Source organism: Lissotriton helveticus, chromosome 5_1 (genome assembly GCF_964261635.1).
Source record: "Lissotriton helveticus chromosome 5_1, aLisHel1.1, whole genome shotgun sequence".
Lineage (NCBI taxonomy): Eukaryota > Metazoa > Chordata > Amphibia > Caudata > Salamandridae > Lissotriton > Lissotriton helveticus.
Genome location: NC_136065.1, coordinates 1,375,825,554 through 1,375,842,141, shown reverse-complemented (window position 1 = coordinate 1,375,842,141; position 16,588 = coordinate 1,375,825,554). Strand labels below are relative to the sequence as shown.

The window sequence follows — 16,588 nt, the reverse complement described above, 5'->3', positions numbered from 1 at the left end:
ATGGCCCTGACTGGTCTACCGGCAAGGAGGCGCCAAGTACGCACTCCTTGTCCTCCCCCCTCAGGCACAATCAATGAGTTTCATCACAGAGGAAAGTGTCATTCAACAGAAATTGCAAAGTTGCTGCATTTCTATCCTCCTTTCCTCCCCAGATTTCTGTGTCTTCACCTTGCGGTGTGTTTCCTTTAAAATTCGGTCTAGGTGCACGAGGCAACTGACACGCTTTTACCTGTTGCTGGTTCTTTCTTGGTTTTTCATTCTGCGCCTGTGAATTTAAATCAGGGTTTTGAGGGTTATTATCTTGTGTGTATGGACACTCGTCTCTCCAGTGCCCTATCTGTCCGCACCCGTGACAGGGGAACTTCTTTTTGGCTTCTTCTCGACTCATTTTTACTCTGGGCTTCCCTCCACCCCCAGAACCTTGATTTTGGGAATTACTATTCATTTTACCCAATTGTTCCTCTTGTTGTTCAGCTAGTTTGACTTGTGCCACATAACCTTTTCCTTCAAAGCCTTTCGCTTATCAGCCATCTCGTCTTCGCAATACTTTGCGTATCGCAAGACTTCATCTATTTTTTTAGACTGCCAACAGATTTTATTGTCTTTGATCCATTGACAAATTTCAGGTCTTAAACCGTTTACAAACCTGTAAATGAAGTGGGTCATATCCTTCATCTCAATGTTATCTATGCCACTATATGTTTTAAACACCTGTAGCAATCTTTCATAAAAGAAATGCACAGTCTCATCTCTTTCCTGTGTAGTTCTATCTATTCTGGTCCAATCAGTTTCTTTTGCAGGCACCTTCCCTTTCAGATGTAACATTACTTGCTGGTATTTTTTCATTACCTCATCAGAAGGAGCCCCTGAAACAGGATCCCTCGTGTATTCCTCACTAGGCCAACCAATTGTAATTTTACATTCTGTCCACAAGTCTACGGGAACAACCATATCGAAAAACCCATCCAGATCTTTACACAGGCATTTTTGTACTTTCACAAACCTTTCTACCTGCCTGTACCACTCAACCGGTTTCTCTCTTAATTTTGTAAAGTCATTAGTAAAAGACACACTATCCTGTCTGGACCATGGAACGTGCACATACTTCCCACCAGGCACTTCTCGCATGGGGTATAATTGTTCCGGCTTGTCAGCTTCCCTTAAAACAAACTCAGAAGTCGTCTGTTTGGATCTAACCTCTTCCTTTTTCTTTGCCCACCCGGCTTTCCACTTTTCTAAGTCTCCCCATTTTTGCAACACGGTCAACAATTCTTTGATCTGCACCTTTTTCCCTGACACATTCATATTTTCCAGATCTTTGTCTGAGAACTCAGCTCTATAGGGTTTTTGTAATGGCTTTGATTTTGAAATATCTATTCCCATACTAGCTGCAGTGTCTGTTAATTTCTCATGGAGCACTCTGGTATTACGTGTAAGACTCTTGCAGATAAACAGCAGCTCTTCCTCGGAATAGGTATTTAATCTGTCTAACCCCACGTTTCCGGCCGTCAGTTCTTCCATTTCAATTCTCAATTTGTAAATATCTAATGGTTTTGTCTGAGGAGTTTGTCTCTCTAATTCTCGACTCGATCTCTCAATCTCTTCAGGAGTCACCAATGTGACACTCTTGGTACCTGAAGTTGATTCCATTTGAATCTCTCTCGTCTTGAAAGGGTTATGTCTCTTCTGCAAACTCCTTCCTGAGTTCCTAATCGGCAAATCCATTAAAGAAGCTTCAGATTCACATTCACTCGTCTGATCATCTACAATTAAGGGCTCTTTTCTTGGCTGCACTACAGTTGGGGTTATGATCGGGGCCTTTGGACTCTCTTGTCTATCCCCATACAAAGGAACAACTGGTCCAATAGTTACTGGGATTGTCAAGGCTTCAGGGCTTGTATTAAACTGGGAGATTTTCTGAATTATTTCGGTTCTTTGTTTGGCTAGAGCCTCTCGCTCCTTTTCCTGCAGCATTCTTTCCAGGCTTATTTTAGGTACTATTTGCGGACTCAATGTTGGGGCAGTTGGATGCGTCATACTTGGTCCTTCACCATAATTAGGTTTTGGGAACAGGCTTCCTGTGTTTAAGGCCTCATAAGGAGGTCTTGGACAAAAGTCTCTTTCACCTGAATATCTGGATTCTCCACTAAATGGTGGTCTTAGACAGGTGTCTCTGGCACCTATAGGTCCTAGGCCCTCATGATAGGAAGGTATTTGACAGCTGTCTCTTGCGTTTACAGATCTATTCCCTTCCTGACACGGGGGTCGTTGGGAAGGATCCTCTACACTGGAGGATCTGGGTCCTTCATTATAAGGAGGCGGATTTTTCATAAACATGTCATCCAATAAATCGTCATCTGAATCCCCACTGGACACCCAATGCTTGGTCTTTTCTGTCTTTTTCTCTCCCGCAGGACCACCCATTGCCATCATTGGATACAGTCCTTCTACAATCATATTCTGTCTCCACTGTTTCATTTTTTTATCTCGGGTCTCTTGCTTCAATTTCGGATACCATTTGGTTAACCCTTTAGCCATTCGGGGCTTATCTCTTTCAAAAGCCTCTATCTCCCATTCCTCTAATGCTTCGTACTGTGTCAGTCTAGGTCTGGGATGTAAATCATTCATTCGTGTTCTCAAATTAAAAAGGATCCTGCCATTAAAGGTACCTTCTAACGGAAAAGCCAAAACTCCATCATCCTTTGTGTACTCCGCCCAATTTTCCAGCCATACACATGAATGATACCCTTCATCAAACATCATGAAAGATGCGGGCGTATTAGGTGGCGGTATGACAACACCTTCTCTGCTTTTGATAGGTTTGTCCTTTTTGAAATAATTCTTTACTGTGCTCATTAAAGTCATTTTTCTCTTATTTCCGTACATAATGTCGTATCTATTACTTTTCCACTTATCTTTTCCAAACCCTAGATATCTCGGATCAGGTCTAGTCTCTGGAGTATACGTATGCCACATACAAAATTTCTGCAAGCGACTCTGTTTACAAAATCACTCCCAATCCAAATGCGGCTTTTATTTTCGTGCAACCAGTCAAATGCACGATTTCAAATAATTTCGACCAATGGGTGCGCGGCCTTTTGCGAGACAGGTTCTCACGCTTCGGCACTCACCCCTCCTTTACAATTCCAGCTCCGTTACACACCCGCTGTTTCGACCAATACCAGCGCTGCACAGAGTGACGTCAGAGCAGCTCCGCAACTGACTCCCTCCCTCACAAGGTAACGGAAACTTTATTTCTCTCTTAAAGTGCAAGTGCTTTAGTTATTTAACAATGTGAACACATTCGCCACTGTACTCGAGTGTCTAGACAGGAAAACTTTGTTTTACTGCAAGTAAACTTCTTCTGTCTACTTTTCAAATACTACGAGTAGATCTCTTCTGCCTACCCTTCACTCAAGCATTAAGGAACCTGCTACTTCTTCGACTCATCCACTTCTTTTTGGGATATATACTGAGTCTAAAGTTTCACTAGCGAACCCCTTTGCTGTCACTCAAGCTCCGATAAACCTACTATTCCTTTCTCGTGTGACCCTTACTAGGTTATATCACAACTGAAGTTTCATTAGCGAACTCGTTGCTATCATTTATTCAAACATACATTCAGAAAGAAACCCTAATTAGTGCTTCCAGTTCTGCCTAACCTGCACCAATTTTCCTCTAGCCAGTGACCTCAATTCCCCGGGGATTCCAGACAACATATAACAATTTATTAACGAGTGGGTTAGTACATTTATCAATATAACAGCAAGAAAAACAATTTAAAACATTTAATAATTTTCAAAGCAATAACATTTGCAAATGCGTTTAGCAGCAAAAATGTTCACAATTAGCAGCAATAACTTTTGAGCAGCATCCGACCTATCTAGCTGTCTTGACTAGTCCCTAACCATTTCTTCAACTAGTCCCATACCATTTCTTCAACTAGTCCCTAACCATCCTCTGGCTACCAGAAAAATACTGATAGAGCGCGCAGGTCACCCAACCAACAAATTCTTACCATACACGTATCGGGCCCATATATTTCAATACACCATTATTTATTAATCGGGCGACCATACACTCTACTACCAGTAACCCAGTTCCTTCCTATATATTTCTATTGTACCCGACTTACCAATCCACCGTCACGGGTACCTAAATGACCACGATGAATCAGGGAGCTAGCTGTGAAGAAAAGGCAAAACAAAAACAAATACCAACTTCATATTCTTCTGTATTGCATATAAAGACCACAGACTCCGGGGAAGTTTTAAAGATTTTATCTAGATTTCAGTTTCGGAAAGCATACGATTTATGACAAGTAAACAATCAGTAACCAAGATAATGAAGAGTACATATCCATAAAGGAAATATATCAAGCTGATCATTTATGAGTCTACAGTAAGGTGAGAATGAGGAAACAGTTAGGCAAATAATTTCAGACTAAAGGACGGGGAAGAATAAAGAGCATACTAGAAACTTCATAGTAAAATATTTCCCCATGAAGAGGAACTATAGGTAAGGTGGAAATAGACCGTACTAATAACTGGTGCAATTACTTGACTCAACTAAAAGATGGGTAAATACAAAGAACATCTGTATATCATGACCTGAAAAGGAAATCTACTCAAGGGATAGGTAGAAAATGGAACATGCTAGAATAACGATGATAACGTATGAGCTTTTCGTTCAGTGGTTTGCGAAAAAAGCATGGAAAATCAATATATGCAAAGATATGTCTTTATTGAAGCAAAAGACAGACAAATAGAAAGGTGCAGTATAGAGTTTCAGCACTATATTTACCTAGAATGGTGTGAAGACCAACCCTGGCCACAGGTCAGTTAAGAACAGGAGGGACCCCAAAGGAAACCCGTCATCAGTAGGACAGCAGGTGCAGAATGGACACCCCAGGACAGGACAGGAAACCCAGATTAGGATCAGGACAGGACCACCAGGATAAGACCAGCACCCGCAGTTTGGAAGAAGCGCCTGCGCTCCACCCTCTCTGCAGCTATCGGCCAGAACCCCGATTGGGTTGTCGAACTCCCCAGCAAAGTGCTCCGCCAGCACTTAAGGCTTCTCAACAAAACCCTTGAGTCTATGGAATTTATCAGACAGAGTGCTCCGCAGCCCTCTGTATCAAGTCACCTATTGAGTGCTTTGGGTCAGTGACAGGTCAGCTATTCAGACAAGTTGGACAATTTCTCTAGCTAACCCTAGGCTAGTTATACTGTTTTCGGGTCAGTGTACCACCCCCCAAATGTTGCAAGTGTAGAATCCCTAATTTCGATTCGTCCACAAGTAGGATAGGTCAACACACCAATCACATTTCAATTCTACAAGCCTATATTAACATATTCTGGGACCGCCTATTGGTTTTTGGGGTTCCCATGACATATTCTACGGAATACAATGAAATAGAATACAAATGTAGCATTTGCAATACAGTTTAACTTCTGCTAGGTGAGGGTGCATCTTCCCAGGCACATCTTGGCTGAGACCTCTGGTTGGCTAGGTTTCAATGCCACCGGCAGAAGACTTGTCATGCGCAGTAAGGTAACTCAATATAGATTCACGAGTGTCTCGCAGACCCTCACGAACGCGGTACATGGACAGTAAGCGAAAACAAATTAGAAATATAAAAAAAAAATGAATACACTGTATACCATGAATTGCTACTCTATACCCCTTACTTCATATAAACTATTGGCATTAGGGTTAATGCAAATACACTACAACACGAAAACATCAGTGCAAGCTTCACCATGTGAGGATACCAAGCATCCATATTAGTTGCAATTGCGCAAGCGCAAAAGTTCCCACCAGAACTGCAAATACGTCACGTCACGTGAGTGTGACTAACGCATGCGCAGAAGAAAACCCGCCAAGCAGCGGCCATTTTAGGGACAAGAGTTATTGAGTTAGTAAACACATAGGCAAGCGTCTCTAGGGCGTTCCCAATGTCAAATAAAAGGGAAATTAGTAAGACAAACAGGTTGGATTACTTTGTTACATATTATTCAAGGTTCATGAATTCAAGCAAGTCGCGTAATATGCGAATCCTTGCTCCATCACTTGTACCGAGTAACCAGGGTTCATTGTTCCTGCCGTCTTTCAATAAAACCCTCATTCAAGTACACAGGCCGTGAGGCGGTATATCTTGGTTCTCCACCTTGTTAAAACCGTGACAGCATCATCATTGTTTTTTTTTGTATGCTTCCTCCACCAGGAGGAGAAACCACTGGTTAGTACAGTAGTGATCAGTGAGGAAAAAGTGTGAAAGTGCTCAATTGAGGTGAGTTAAATAAATACCCCACATTACCTAAACTGTACCTCTATTCAGTTTGGAATGGAGGCAGATAAAAACAGTGATGTGCGTGGGAAGACGAGTTATCAGTCTAATGCACTGGTATGTCCATGTGAGTGGTCGACATGTTTCAGCCCTTTAGAATTGCCCTTACGGGTCAGGGGGCCTTCTTCGGGACTTAAAAGTGTAGCTTGCAAATTATCACAGCCAAGGTGAGTACAATGTTTGTTCATCTGAAAAGCTCAGAAAGTACTTGTGAGTGTAAAAAGGAAACAATAATCATAAGAGGGAGTGTGTTTGCAAATGCTCTTTTTTGCATTCACAATACTCTCAAGGATAATATATGTCACCACAATGATAACGTTTTTTACATAGAGAGGTCATTCTAAATTGTGCATTTTAAAAATAATAAGCAACTGAAAAAATGGCAATGCCCTACCCCCGTTTAGTACTGAGGTAACGCTAGTGGTGCCACAGATCCTGCATCCTGCATTTGAAGTCATACGTTCAGACCAACTCAAATCATTGCATATAGTTTAGGTAAAACGTTAATGCACATTCTTAGTTCATTATGTGTTCGGATGAACTCAGACCTTTGTATATGCATATATCATTAGAGGAGTGTGTATTTCTCATGTCACAGAGGCCGAGTGTCAATAAATAGCCCCAACTGAGTCTAGACACTTAACAACTTTGCTAGACAATTAATAACATGCTAATTCTATGCGGATTAAGCATACAGAAAAATATGGTGCGCATAATGTTATATCCTACACAGTTAGTGCCCCATCGTAAAGGTGGTTCTGTGTATTTCCTACACATGGGGTGTGTACACTGTTGATCAGTTAGTGAAACAGGTGGACTGTGTGGATCACTTAACGTGCCCTTATATTCAATTATTTAATGCGCGTGTCTCTGCCATATCGCATATTTGAAATTGTTGTGTGACAGAGCTGGTCATCAATCGAGCGTACGCGCGTTCTGAGGGATAAGGTGTTCAAAAAGACATGTCTCCATGATGTATTAGCAAGGTGTGAGGCTAGGAGCAGTGAGTGTGCCCGCTGTTGTTTAAAAGCGGGAGCTCAAATTTACGCAGCAGTTCAACATACGTGGGGAGCGTATGTTAGTAAGCTCTATGTGCCCCCAAGCTCAAGGAATATTGAAAAATTATTTAACGTTTGTGTTTTAGGGAAAAACCACATTGCGCCTTTAGGTCAGTGCTAGAGTGCGAAGTTTTGAGAATATATATTTCAAGGTGTTGCCATGGAGTGTGGTTGTGAAGGGTTTGGCTAAATGTAAGGATGAGGGCATTGCAGATGCATGCTGCATACATTTCAGTCCTTTGCTAAAAACTCCCTCTGGGACGTGTCCAATCAGGGTCGACCTGTCTTTGAGTGGATCCATAATATTCTTGATTATGTTCCCCCAAGTGATCAAATCATCCACCCCCCCATTCATTCCTGCAAGTGAGCTTAATATGTTGTTCATCTGCGATCTCCCATTGTAACAAATCCGCCAGCCAAATCTTTATATCCAATGTACTAGGCACCACCCAATGTATAACTATCCTTCTCTGCACCAGCACGAAACCCAATGCGAGCCTTTGAGATAGCATTTGAAAGTGTTTCCAATGCGGTTGCTCACCCAGCAGCGTTTGATCAAGCCTGTCAGTACTTGTCTGACCACATGGTCATCAGTTGCAGCATTCCCTCCCAAAAACGCTGTCAGCCGCTGACAGATCCTTTGCGTGCAGAAAGCTTGTGGAAGGTAGTCCGCTTCTTCCGCATGTGCTGCGTTAAATGGGATAAATCTTAGACAGTAATCACAGGGTCTTGAAGGTTTGGTGTAAGTAGTGAAGTTGCACTACTGACATTGGGTGATACTGCCTGTACTTGTAGAATGACCTGCTTCTGTTTATACTTACTAAGGTCCTCCGAGTAATCCCCACTCCGCCATTTCATCTATTGTGCCCTCAGGGCTATAGGGTAATGTTTTATCAAATGCCTTTATCTTGTTAAATCCAGGATGTGACTCAATGTTTGATGTTCCTGCGGTTTGTCTGGAAAACATGTCCAAATGCCCAGGACTGTGTGTGCTATTCAGGGATATTGTAGGAACTGCCCCGGACCAAAGCCAAACCACTCTTGCACCTGTGAAAAAGAAATAAAAATCGATTGTTGAGCCCTCTTTCCTAGTGCATATCCTTTCTTAGGATGGCAATGGTTTCAGTGACCACAGGGATGTATCATCTGCAAAAGGGGGCTTCTGGAACACTATTCTAGTCACCTTGTGCCACACCACAGCTAATGAATGGACAAGTTACAGCGCTTCTTTGGGGACCCATGTCCCCATCATTAATGCCTCTTGCAAGGTGTACGGTCCATAGGAGCTCACCAACAGTCCTTTCCCAGTTTGAATCGTCATTGACCGTATGTACTGTGTGTTGGAGGTAAATGACACCATAGTACAGAAACAGTCCCGTTAGATCCATTCCCCCTTCAAGTCTCAGTTCCCCACATTGAGGTCATAATGTGAAGCTGTGCAGTTCGTGACCTAGACCCTTAGATAGCAGGACCTATCTGACTTCCACTGAAACCCTAGGACTTGTGGCGAGCCCGTCCCCTATACCCAACCAATCCAGTCCAAAACAGTCTGGATTTTGTTTTACTCTACTCATACAATCTACTCTACTATAATGTAGGCCAGACATTTTTCTGAATCCCTCCAATAACGCTAGGAGCGAGGGAGTCAACATCCCTCATCAGCCAGGCTAGCGTGAATCCAGTGGCACAGCGAGCAAGGGACCCACATCTGTGCGAAATGTTCTGCAACAACAAATGATGGACGGAATGCTGAATGAATCAAACATTCTCTCCAACTTAAGCGACCTGGGTTAAATCCATCGTTCCTTTGTTCCTACACCACCCCAGTTTGATCCTGCTGCACGCAAATCAGTCTTGACCCAGGTCCTCATGAGAACAGTCCAGCCTGATTTGCTAAGCCGGTTCCTACCTGGACTGGAAACAAGCACCCTGAGACCGGTTTTGGGGCAACACCCCATATCAGCCAGGCTAGCTTGAATCTAGTGGCACAGTGAGCAAGGGACCCACGTCTGGGCATACCCATCCAACTTAGGGCGAAAAGTGCTGCAACACCAAATGGTGGACGGAATGCCGAATTATTCAAACATTCACCCCAGTCAAGAGATCTGGGTTAAATACGTCCCTTTTTTGCTAGCTACGCCACCCCAGCTGTATGCAAATCAGTCTTGAACCTGCTCCTCATGGTATCAGTCCAGCCCGAACTGCCAAGCCAGGTCTTCCCACAACCAGAAACAAGCATCCTGGTACCGATTTCGGGGTAACACCTGTCAATAGCCAGGCTAGCTTGAATCCAGTTGCACAGCAAGCAAGGGATCCACATCTGGGCATACCGATCCCACTTAGGTCTAAAAGTTCTGCTGCAACAAATGATAGTGGACAGAATGCTGAATGAATCAAACATTCACCCCCAGTCTAGAGATCTGGGTTAAATTCATTATTCTTTTGCTCACTATGCCACCCCAGTTTGGGCCCAGCCGTATGCAAATCAGTCTTGTCCATGCTCCTCATCTGAACTGCCAAGCCAGGTCCTTCCTGGACCGGAAACAAGCCTCCTGGGACCAGTAGCACCCCTCATCAGCCAGATAGAACACACCTGCACTTGTTTCCAGCATCCACCGTCACTCAGCACTTACACTTTGATTCAAAACCTTCTAGTAGTTCACCCAACACATGAACTGATTCACACACTGAAAATAGTTCTGATATACCTAATCCCACTTTAACTGCAGATTTCTTTTCATTAGTTGCCTTAGTGAATATTCCTTGCTTGCAAATTTCCCCACACACTTTGAATTGAACTCAGACGGTCTAAAGTACGACAGCATGTTGTTCTTCATGTTGTTTCTCTTGGATGGTGCCAAAGTAAAAGCTTCCACTAAATCTGGTGTTGCTCACATTCCCCAACATCCTAATTCGTGTACCAAACACATAACAAATTGTAAACCAATGTTGTTATCTGTGCATTTAACACCTAAATGCGCCTCTCTCCTCGATATTTTACAATGTTCCCTTCCAATTTCACCTGCCACCAAAATATAATTCTAGAAATATTTTGTTGCTGCTAGCCGACAAGATAGCATGTGCTTCAAGTTTTGAAATACTACTACTCTTACCGAAGCCAAGCAAAAGAACATTCGCCTGTGCTTGAACCGTCCATTAGCGGTTATGTATGTAGCAAAATAGACCACCCTGGTGGTGCCACTGATCACAAGGTTCAAATCTGCGGTATGAAATACCTCGGACACGTTATGTAGGCGAACATCTACACCATTGTCAGTAGCGTGAGTCTGCAAACTATAATTATTTTTATTTAATTTTCACATGCTTATTTTTCTGTATTCCAACAATCTTCATTCTCTTTCTTCACTGTCAATGGAATATTATATACTGTGAAATGTTTGTATGGCATTTCCAACACATGAATCCTTATATTTAACAAATTTAAACAAGCATTCACAAAGGCAATAGATTTGACACTTTCACTTGAGCAGTGACAAAAGCAATACAAATGCCTCCTGCACTGTGAACCGATTAAGAAACAGATTACTTGGTTTATACAATGCATGGATGAAATGAGTGATTAATTGTGGTATTAGAGTGCAGTTTCAATTCTAAAATAGTCCTTCATGCTTTCAAGTGGAGGTGGAAGGATACACCTCAGCCAATAGAAAAAACATGATACTAAAGTATTCCTGATGGCTGATAGTCTGACTATGTCTCAAAGCAGTAGCTGAAGGTTCCTGAGCTAAAAAGCAAATGACTAAAAGATGGTCAACCAAAGCCCCTTCTCCAGGAGTAGTGCAGGCGCCATGAAACAACAAATAGAGACATCTAAACTGTCAAAGTAGATCATGAGGCCGAGCGCAAAAAAGTACAGCGCTGGATAGAGAAAGGTGGGAACACGGGCAGGCAGTCAATGCAATTCTTTTTTTCTCCCAAATGGTGTCTTACCTATAGTTCATCAACATGAGAGATTACCAAATACACTGATGGAAGAGGAACATTGGGCTCATATGGTAGGAGGTGAGATAGTGAGCATTCCTTCATCGCAGCTCTCACTAAGCTCTTCTTCCACCAACAATCCCGTAGATCACGAAATGAGATGCAATTGTGCCCTGTTTGTGATGCATCTGTCATGAACGTTAAGGCAGACACAAAACCTCGCTCATTAGTTATCACATTCACAATGCCATTGGCAGACTTACTCCTGGCTCATTGAGCATACTTCAAAATGAAACCTTTAATTTTAAAATGTCACATTTTAGTGAACAGAACTTAACTCTTAAATCTCTAGTGTTGTGGAATTAATGCCAAAACACGAAGCAATAACCATAATATGCTACTAAGATCCTTCACTTGGATAAAAGATCAGATACAATAGAGGTTTTTGGCCTGACACTAGGTTCCAGGGGCATAACTGGATTCCAATCAATGCATCATCTGAGAAGTGAATGGGGCATTTACCCTAGCTGATGGCGTAAGTGGATTTGTACAGCGTAGCACTGCAAACTGAATCTCGTTCACTCTGCTCGGGTATCAGGCAAAACTTTGGGGTTGTCCTTGGGCCAGGTTGAGATGAAATGTTTTTCCTTCACTTGAGTGCCAAATATGCAATTTTCGTTGTTCAGTTCTGTTCTCTTCTTTCTGAAAGTCCAGGAACGTCGTGGTTTATCTTTGGCATATTCCTGCTGTGGCTTCGCCATCTTTGGTCTGACGCTGTGTTTCTTCATTCTGTAGCTGTGACATTTTCCTTCTACGTCTTTGTGACAACAGACACAAGGTGAACAGCATCTAAAGGAGCCTGTATGCGCAATGGACCAAAAACCACCCCTGCTCCGTCTTCGGGTCTTTGACCTCAACTGCTGGTAAGTCTTGGGTGCTCCCATTTTTACTATGTTTGTGTATGGTTTTCGTTGACCTTTTTTCCCCTGTCCTCCATCTCAAAAGAGTGACTGTGAGTTCCCAATTGATAGGCTTAAAAGTTCTGGTTTGAGCTTTTATTTTTTACTTCAAACTGTCATGCAAGATATGATGTGAATCCTTTGCAGTGCCACAGCTGCAACAAAGTAACATTTTACTGACAGTTCCAGAGTACAGTGAAGGTGGGATCCATCTACCTCTATGTCCAAACATCTGCCACTGACAGAGGACTACCTGTAAAACATTAAGATGTATTTTGCTGCTATAAAGACGAACTTATTAGTGCTAGTAGCAGTGTGAAGTGACTGGAATTCCGAGGCACCAGGGAGAACTGCAATTACATGCACATGAGCCTCTAAATTGTTCTCTATACTTTGGACGTAAGAGCTGAAATACACAAGTTCCTACCCAAACCAGTTTTGCTGGTGCCTGCTTCAAGATATGGGATTGTTTTACTGGTGCCTGCTTCAAGAAATGGGATGTGCAGCAACGTTTGCTCTTGATAGACTGCCCTTCTACAATTCAAGTTGTATAAGACTGGAACTGGAGCCCTGTCCAGCACCCCCAGTAAATGAATAAATACTTGCACTTTTGAATGAATACTTTGAACAGCTACACAAAACTTGGATGTGCAGAATTGTGGGTGTTAGTGTTTCGAGGATGTTTTTGGAGCTGTTATTGACCTTCTCCACTCATCTACCTGTCAGGCAGGACCAATTTATTAGAGTTATGTCTAGTGGCTGGAGTTTGCAAACAAAAATTCTATTAATTTCTGAATTTGGTTGACTCTGAAGAGGTCATTAATTTAGCTCTGTCAGACATTTGTGCAACTGCAGGCCAGGCAGTGGAACAAAGTGTTTTTTTATGAATGGTCAAAGTAATTCACTAAAAACAGTTAATAAATTGTTGACGTTTGGGTACTGAGATGGCATTACAACCTATGTTACATGAAAAGAAGAAATCTACCTTGAAACAATATTTTGTTTACGGATTAAAACATAAAAATTAAAATTCCTAATTCTAATTAGCTCCCGATCCATGACACCCATCAGGTAACGACACCACCAGTGATAGCCCTGGTGACCTCTCATATGGCATCTTCTATGATAACCTAGATGTTCCAGTTATCGTATGAATGAATGAATGAATAGCATTTTTATACCGCGCAAACTTAACCCCAAGGGGCATCAAGGCGCAGAACAAACAAACATAGAAGTCCAAACTACCAGATAACTGAACCAAGAAACCGCTAGGAGCACAACCCCTAATATGTCTGAGAAAAAAGCCAGGTCTTCAGGTGTTTCCTGAAGACCACCAAGGAAGATTGACTAGTGAGCTCCAGAGGGAGGGAGTTCAAAAGTTTAGGAGCCAAGATGGAAAAGGCTCTGCCTCCCCATCTTGCCTTCGCAAACCTGGGAACTGTAAGCATGTTCTTCGATGATGACCGAAGGGTTCTACTGGGGGTGTACACACACAGAAGAGACCTAATACCTTCTGATCCTGAGCTGTGAATAGCACCATGAGCCAGACAGAGAAGTTTAAAAGAAATCCTAAAAAGAATTGGAAGCCAGTGGAGGTCCCTTCTGGCCATTGTTACAGAAGCTCGCCTAGGGAGGATTAAAACCATCCTGGCTGCGGCATTCTGTACCATTTGGAGACGGTAGATGGAAGCTTTGCTAATGCCACCATAAAGGGCATTGCAATAGTCTAGCCTTGATAATACTAAGGCAACTGTTGCTTGTTTCCGAGCTATCGGGGACAGGTAGGGGGCAATTTTCCTAAGGATTCTAATAATGCCGCAACAGGTTGACACCGTCCTGTTTACCTGAGAGTCAAAAGATAAGGCAGGGTCAATTAGGACACCAAGGTTCCTGGCAGTAAGAGTAGGGCAAGGGCATTCTCCCAGGGACGGTGGCCACCAGTCCTTTGACCAAAGATCTTGGCTCCCTCCAAAGACCATAATTTCGGTCTTTTCGCCGTTTAGTTTTAAAAAATTACGCACCATCCATTGGGAGACTGCTTCCATACAGGCTCTAAACTTGGGGGCAATCTCACTAGCCGGCTGAGTGATAGATACCAAGATCTGAGTGTCATCGGCATACGATAGCACATCCAGACCAAGGGATCTTATCACCTTGGCAAGTGGGGTAACATAGATGTTAAATAATAAAGGACTCAATGAAGAGCCCTGAGGAACCCCACATTGCACTTCTTGAGAATCGGAGAGGAAGTTGCCCATTTTAACTCTCTGCTCCCTATGATGGAGGAAGGAGGAGAGTAGACTAAGGGCAGAACCCCTTACTCCGATATCCTTGAGCCTGGAGATCAGTATTGACGGGGACAAGGTGTCAAACGCTGCTGTGAGATCTAATAACACTAGCAGCGAAGAGTGTCCCCTGTCTACCTCAGATCAGATTTTATTAATCACGACCATGTGAGCAGACTCAGTGCTGTGAGCTGATCGAAACCCATGCTGGGAGATGTCTAACAAGTTGGAACTTTCAATGAAAGCAGACGGGTTACGATTTATGTGGGACTCCAGGATCTTGGCTGGGGCCGGAAGTAGGGAGATAGGGCGATCATTTTTCAGTATTCCTGCATCCAAGGAGGGTTTTTTAAGCAAAGGTCTAACAACGGCAGTCTTCCAGGGGGAGGGAAAGGTCCCCTCTCGAATCGCCAAGTTCATAACCTCTAATAGAGGGGGACACTTGAAAGGCGATGGTCCTCTGACAACCAATAGATAGCCTCCCAGAGATTTTCTGAAAACAGTCTGCAGTACCACCGACAGTTACCAGAATGTAACCAACCAGCATATTACTGTTCCTACATTGGAATCCACTCAATTTGTATACATCAGGAATGTCCTCCTCTAGGAACCTGAACCATCACCCCACCTTGGTGGCAAGCTTCATCTCTGGGTTCTGACCTGTTGCTCTCCATTCCGGGCTCTGGTTCATTCGGGACCGGAGAGCGACGGTACACAAATACTATACAGTTTAAACTGTTATGGGCACTGTGTACTTCCTAATTCCAGGGGGCCCTTAAAGTATGCTAGGGGTTAATACACTCTGGAGCTTGTGCGTTATCTAAATAGTAGTTACTCACACACCTCTGTACATACAGTATGGAATAATATTGAAAATCATGTTTAGACATTGTCCTTAAATTAATAGGGTAAACAAGTAATGTCCTGGTGAAATGCCATTTGACACTGTGGCCACTGGGCATGAAACATGTAACCAAAATAGAGACAAGGGACCACCAAACTACTAATGTTCAATTGGTCCTCACTATCCAACTTTTAAATTTGTCAGAGATCCCTATATCTTTCTATTATATTTATTTTTTTGGGAAAAAATCTAGGCAACTTTAATCTTTTTTGTATTTCACCCACTACCAATATTAATGCACTGTCTCATACTACAGGAAGCCAGAAAGATCTCCACCGAAGGAGCTCCTTATTTGGGGCCTGCTAAGCATTGCACTGCCTGCCTAGCATGGGGCTAAACCCAGTGAAAAAGCATGCAACCCAGGTGGGTTAGGGTTTATGTTTCTGAATGAAGACATTCCTAATATATACATAGGATGATGAACAAAGTAGAAATTATACTGATAGAATCTACTTCTAAACTTGAATGGCTTCCAACCTGAAGGTCACATATCTTGGTTGGTTACATAATCCAAAGAGGGCATGTGATAGACCGACCGGTATCATCACCCCCTTCTTTTTGATTTATAGTTACCCGAATGTTCACCAGTTGCCAATATAGATCCTCACAGATAAGCAGGGATAGATGTCCTAAATGTAATTGCAGCTATAAAAAATGCTGTCTTATTTTCCAAAAGGGCATCTGTACAGACCATGTGTTGCAGGATGTGGTGTTATAGTCTCTAAAAGTGTCATAATAACCACACTCTGTATACATATGTAGTCAAAATGGCTACCTTGTCTAAAGGTAGAGGAGCCTTTTACAATCCAGGTCTCCAATGTTAGCCAAGTGGGTGTAGGAACATAAAAACAATTGAAATGCACTCACACTCTACTCCTATGCCAGTGGTAACGGAGAAAGCCATTTGGAGTCTTAAAGACCCCTAGCTTGCTTAGCTTGGATTTTCCCCCCATGCCTTGTACAAGGATGAGGGTTTGATTTTTCAACTTCTCACCCTAGAGAAAAAGGTGTGGATGGTGTGTGTCAATCCCCACAAACAAAAAGTATCCAACCCAACAGAAAAGGCAAGAATAATGAATTGACACAGT

The 16,588-nt window shown here is 42.8% G+C and overlaps 1 protein-coding gene across 1 annotated transcript in view; it reads left to right on the top strand.

The window, feature by feature from the left end:
* SMPD2 (sphingomyelin phosphodiesterase 2) overlaps nucleotides 1-16,588 on the top strand; it is a 178,693-nt gene that overhangs the window by 23,605 nt on the left and 138,500 nt on the right. Inside the window, exon 2 of the mRNA XM_078644323.1 lies at nucleotides 12,148-12,275. Coding sequence (XP_078500449.1) covers nucleotides 12,223-12,275 — 53 coding nt within the window. The 5' untranslated portion in view covers nucleotides 12,148-12,222. The remainder of the gene's footprint in view (nucleotides 1-12,147; nucleotides 12,276-16,588) is intronic.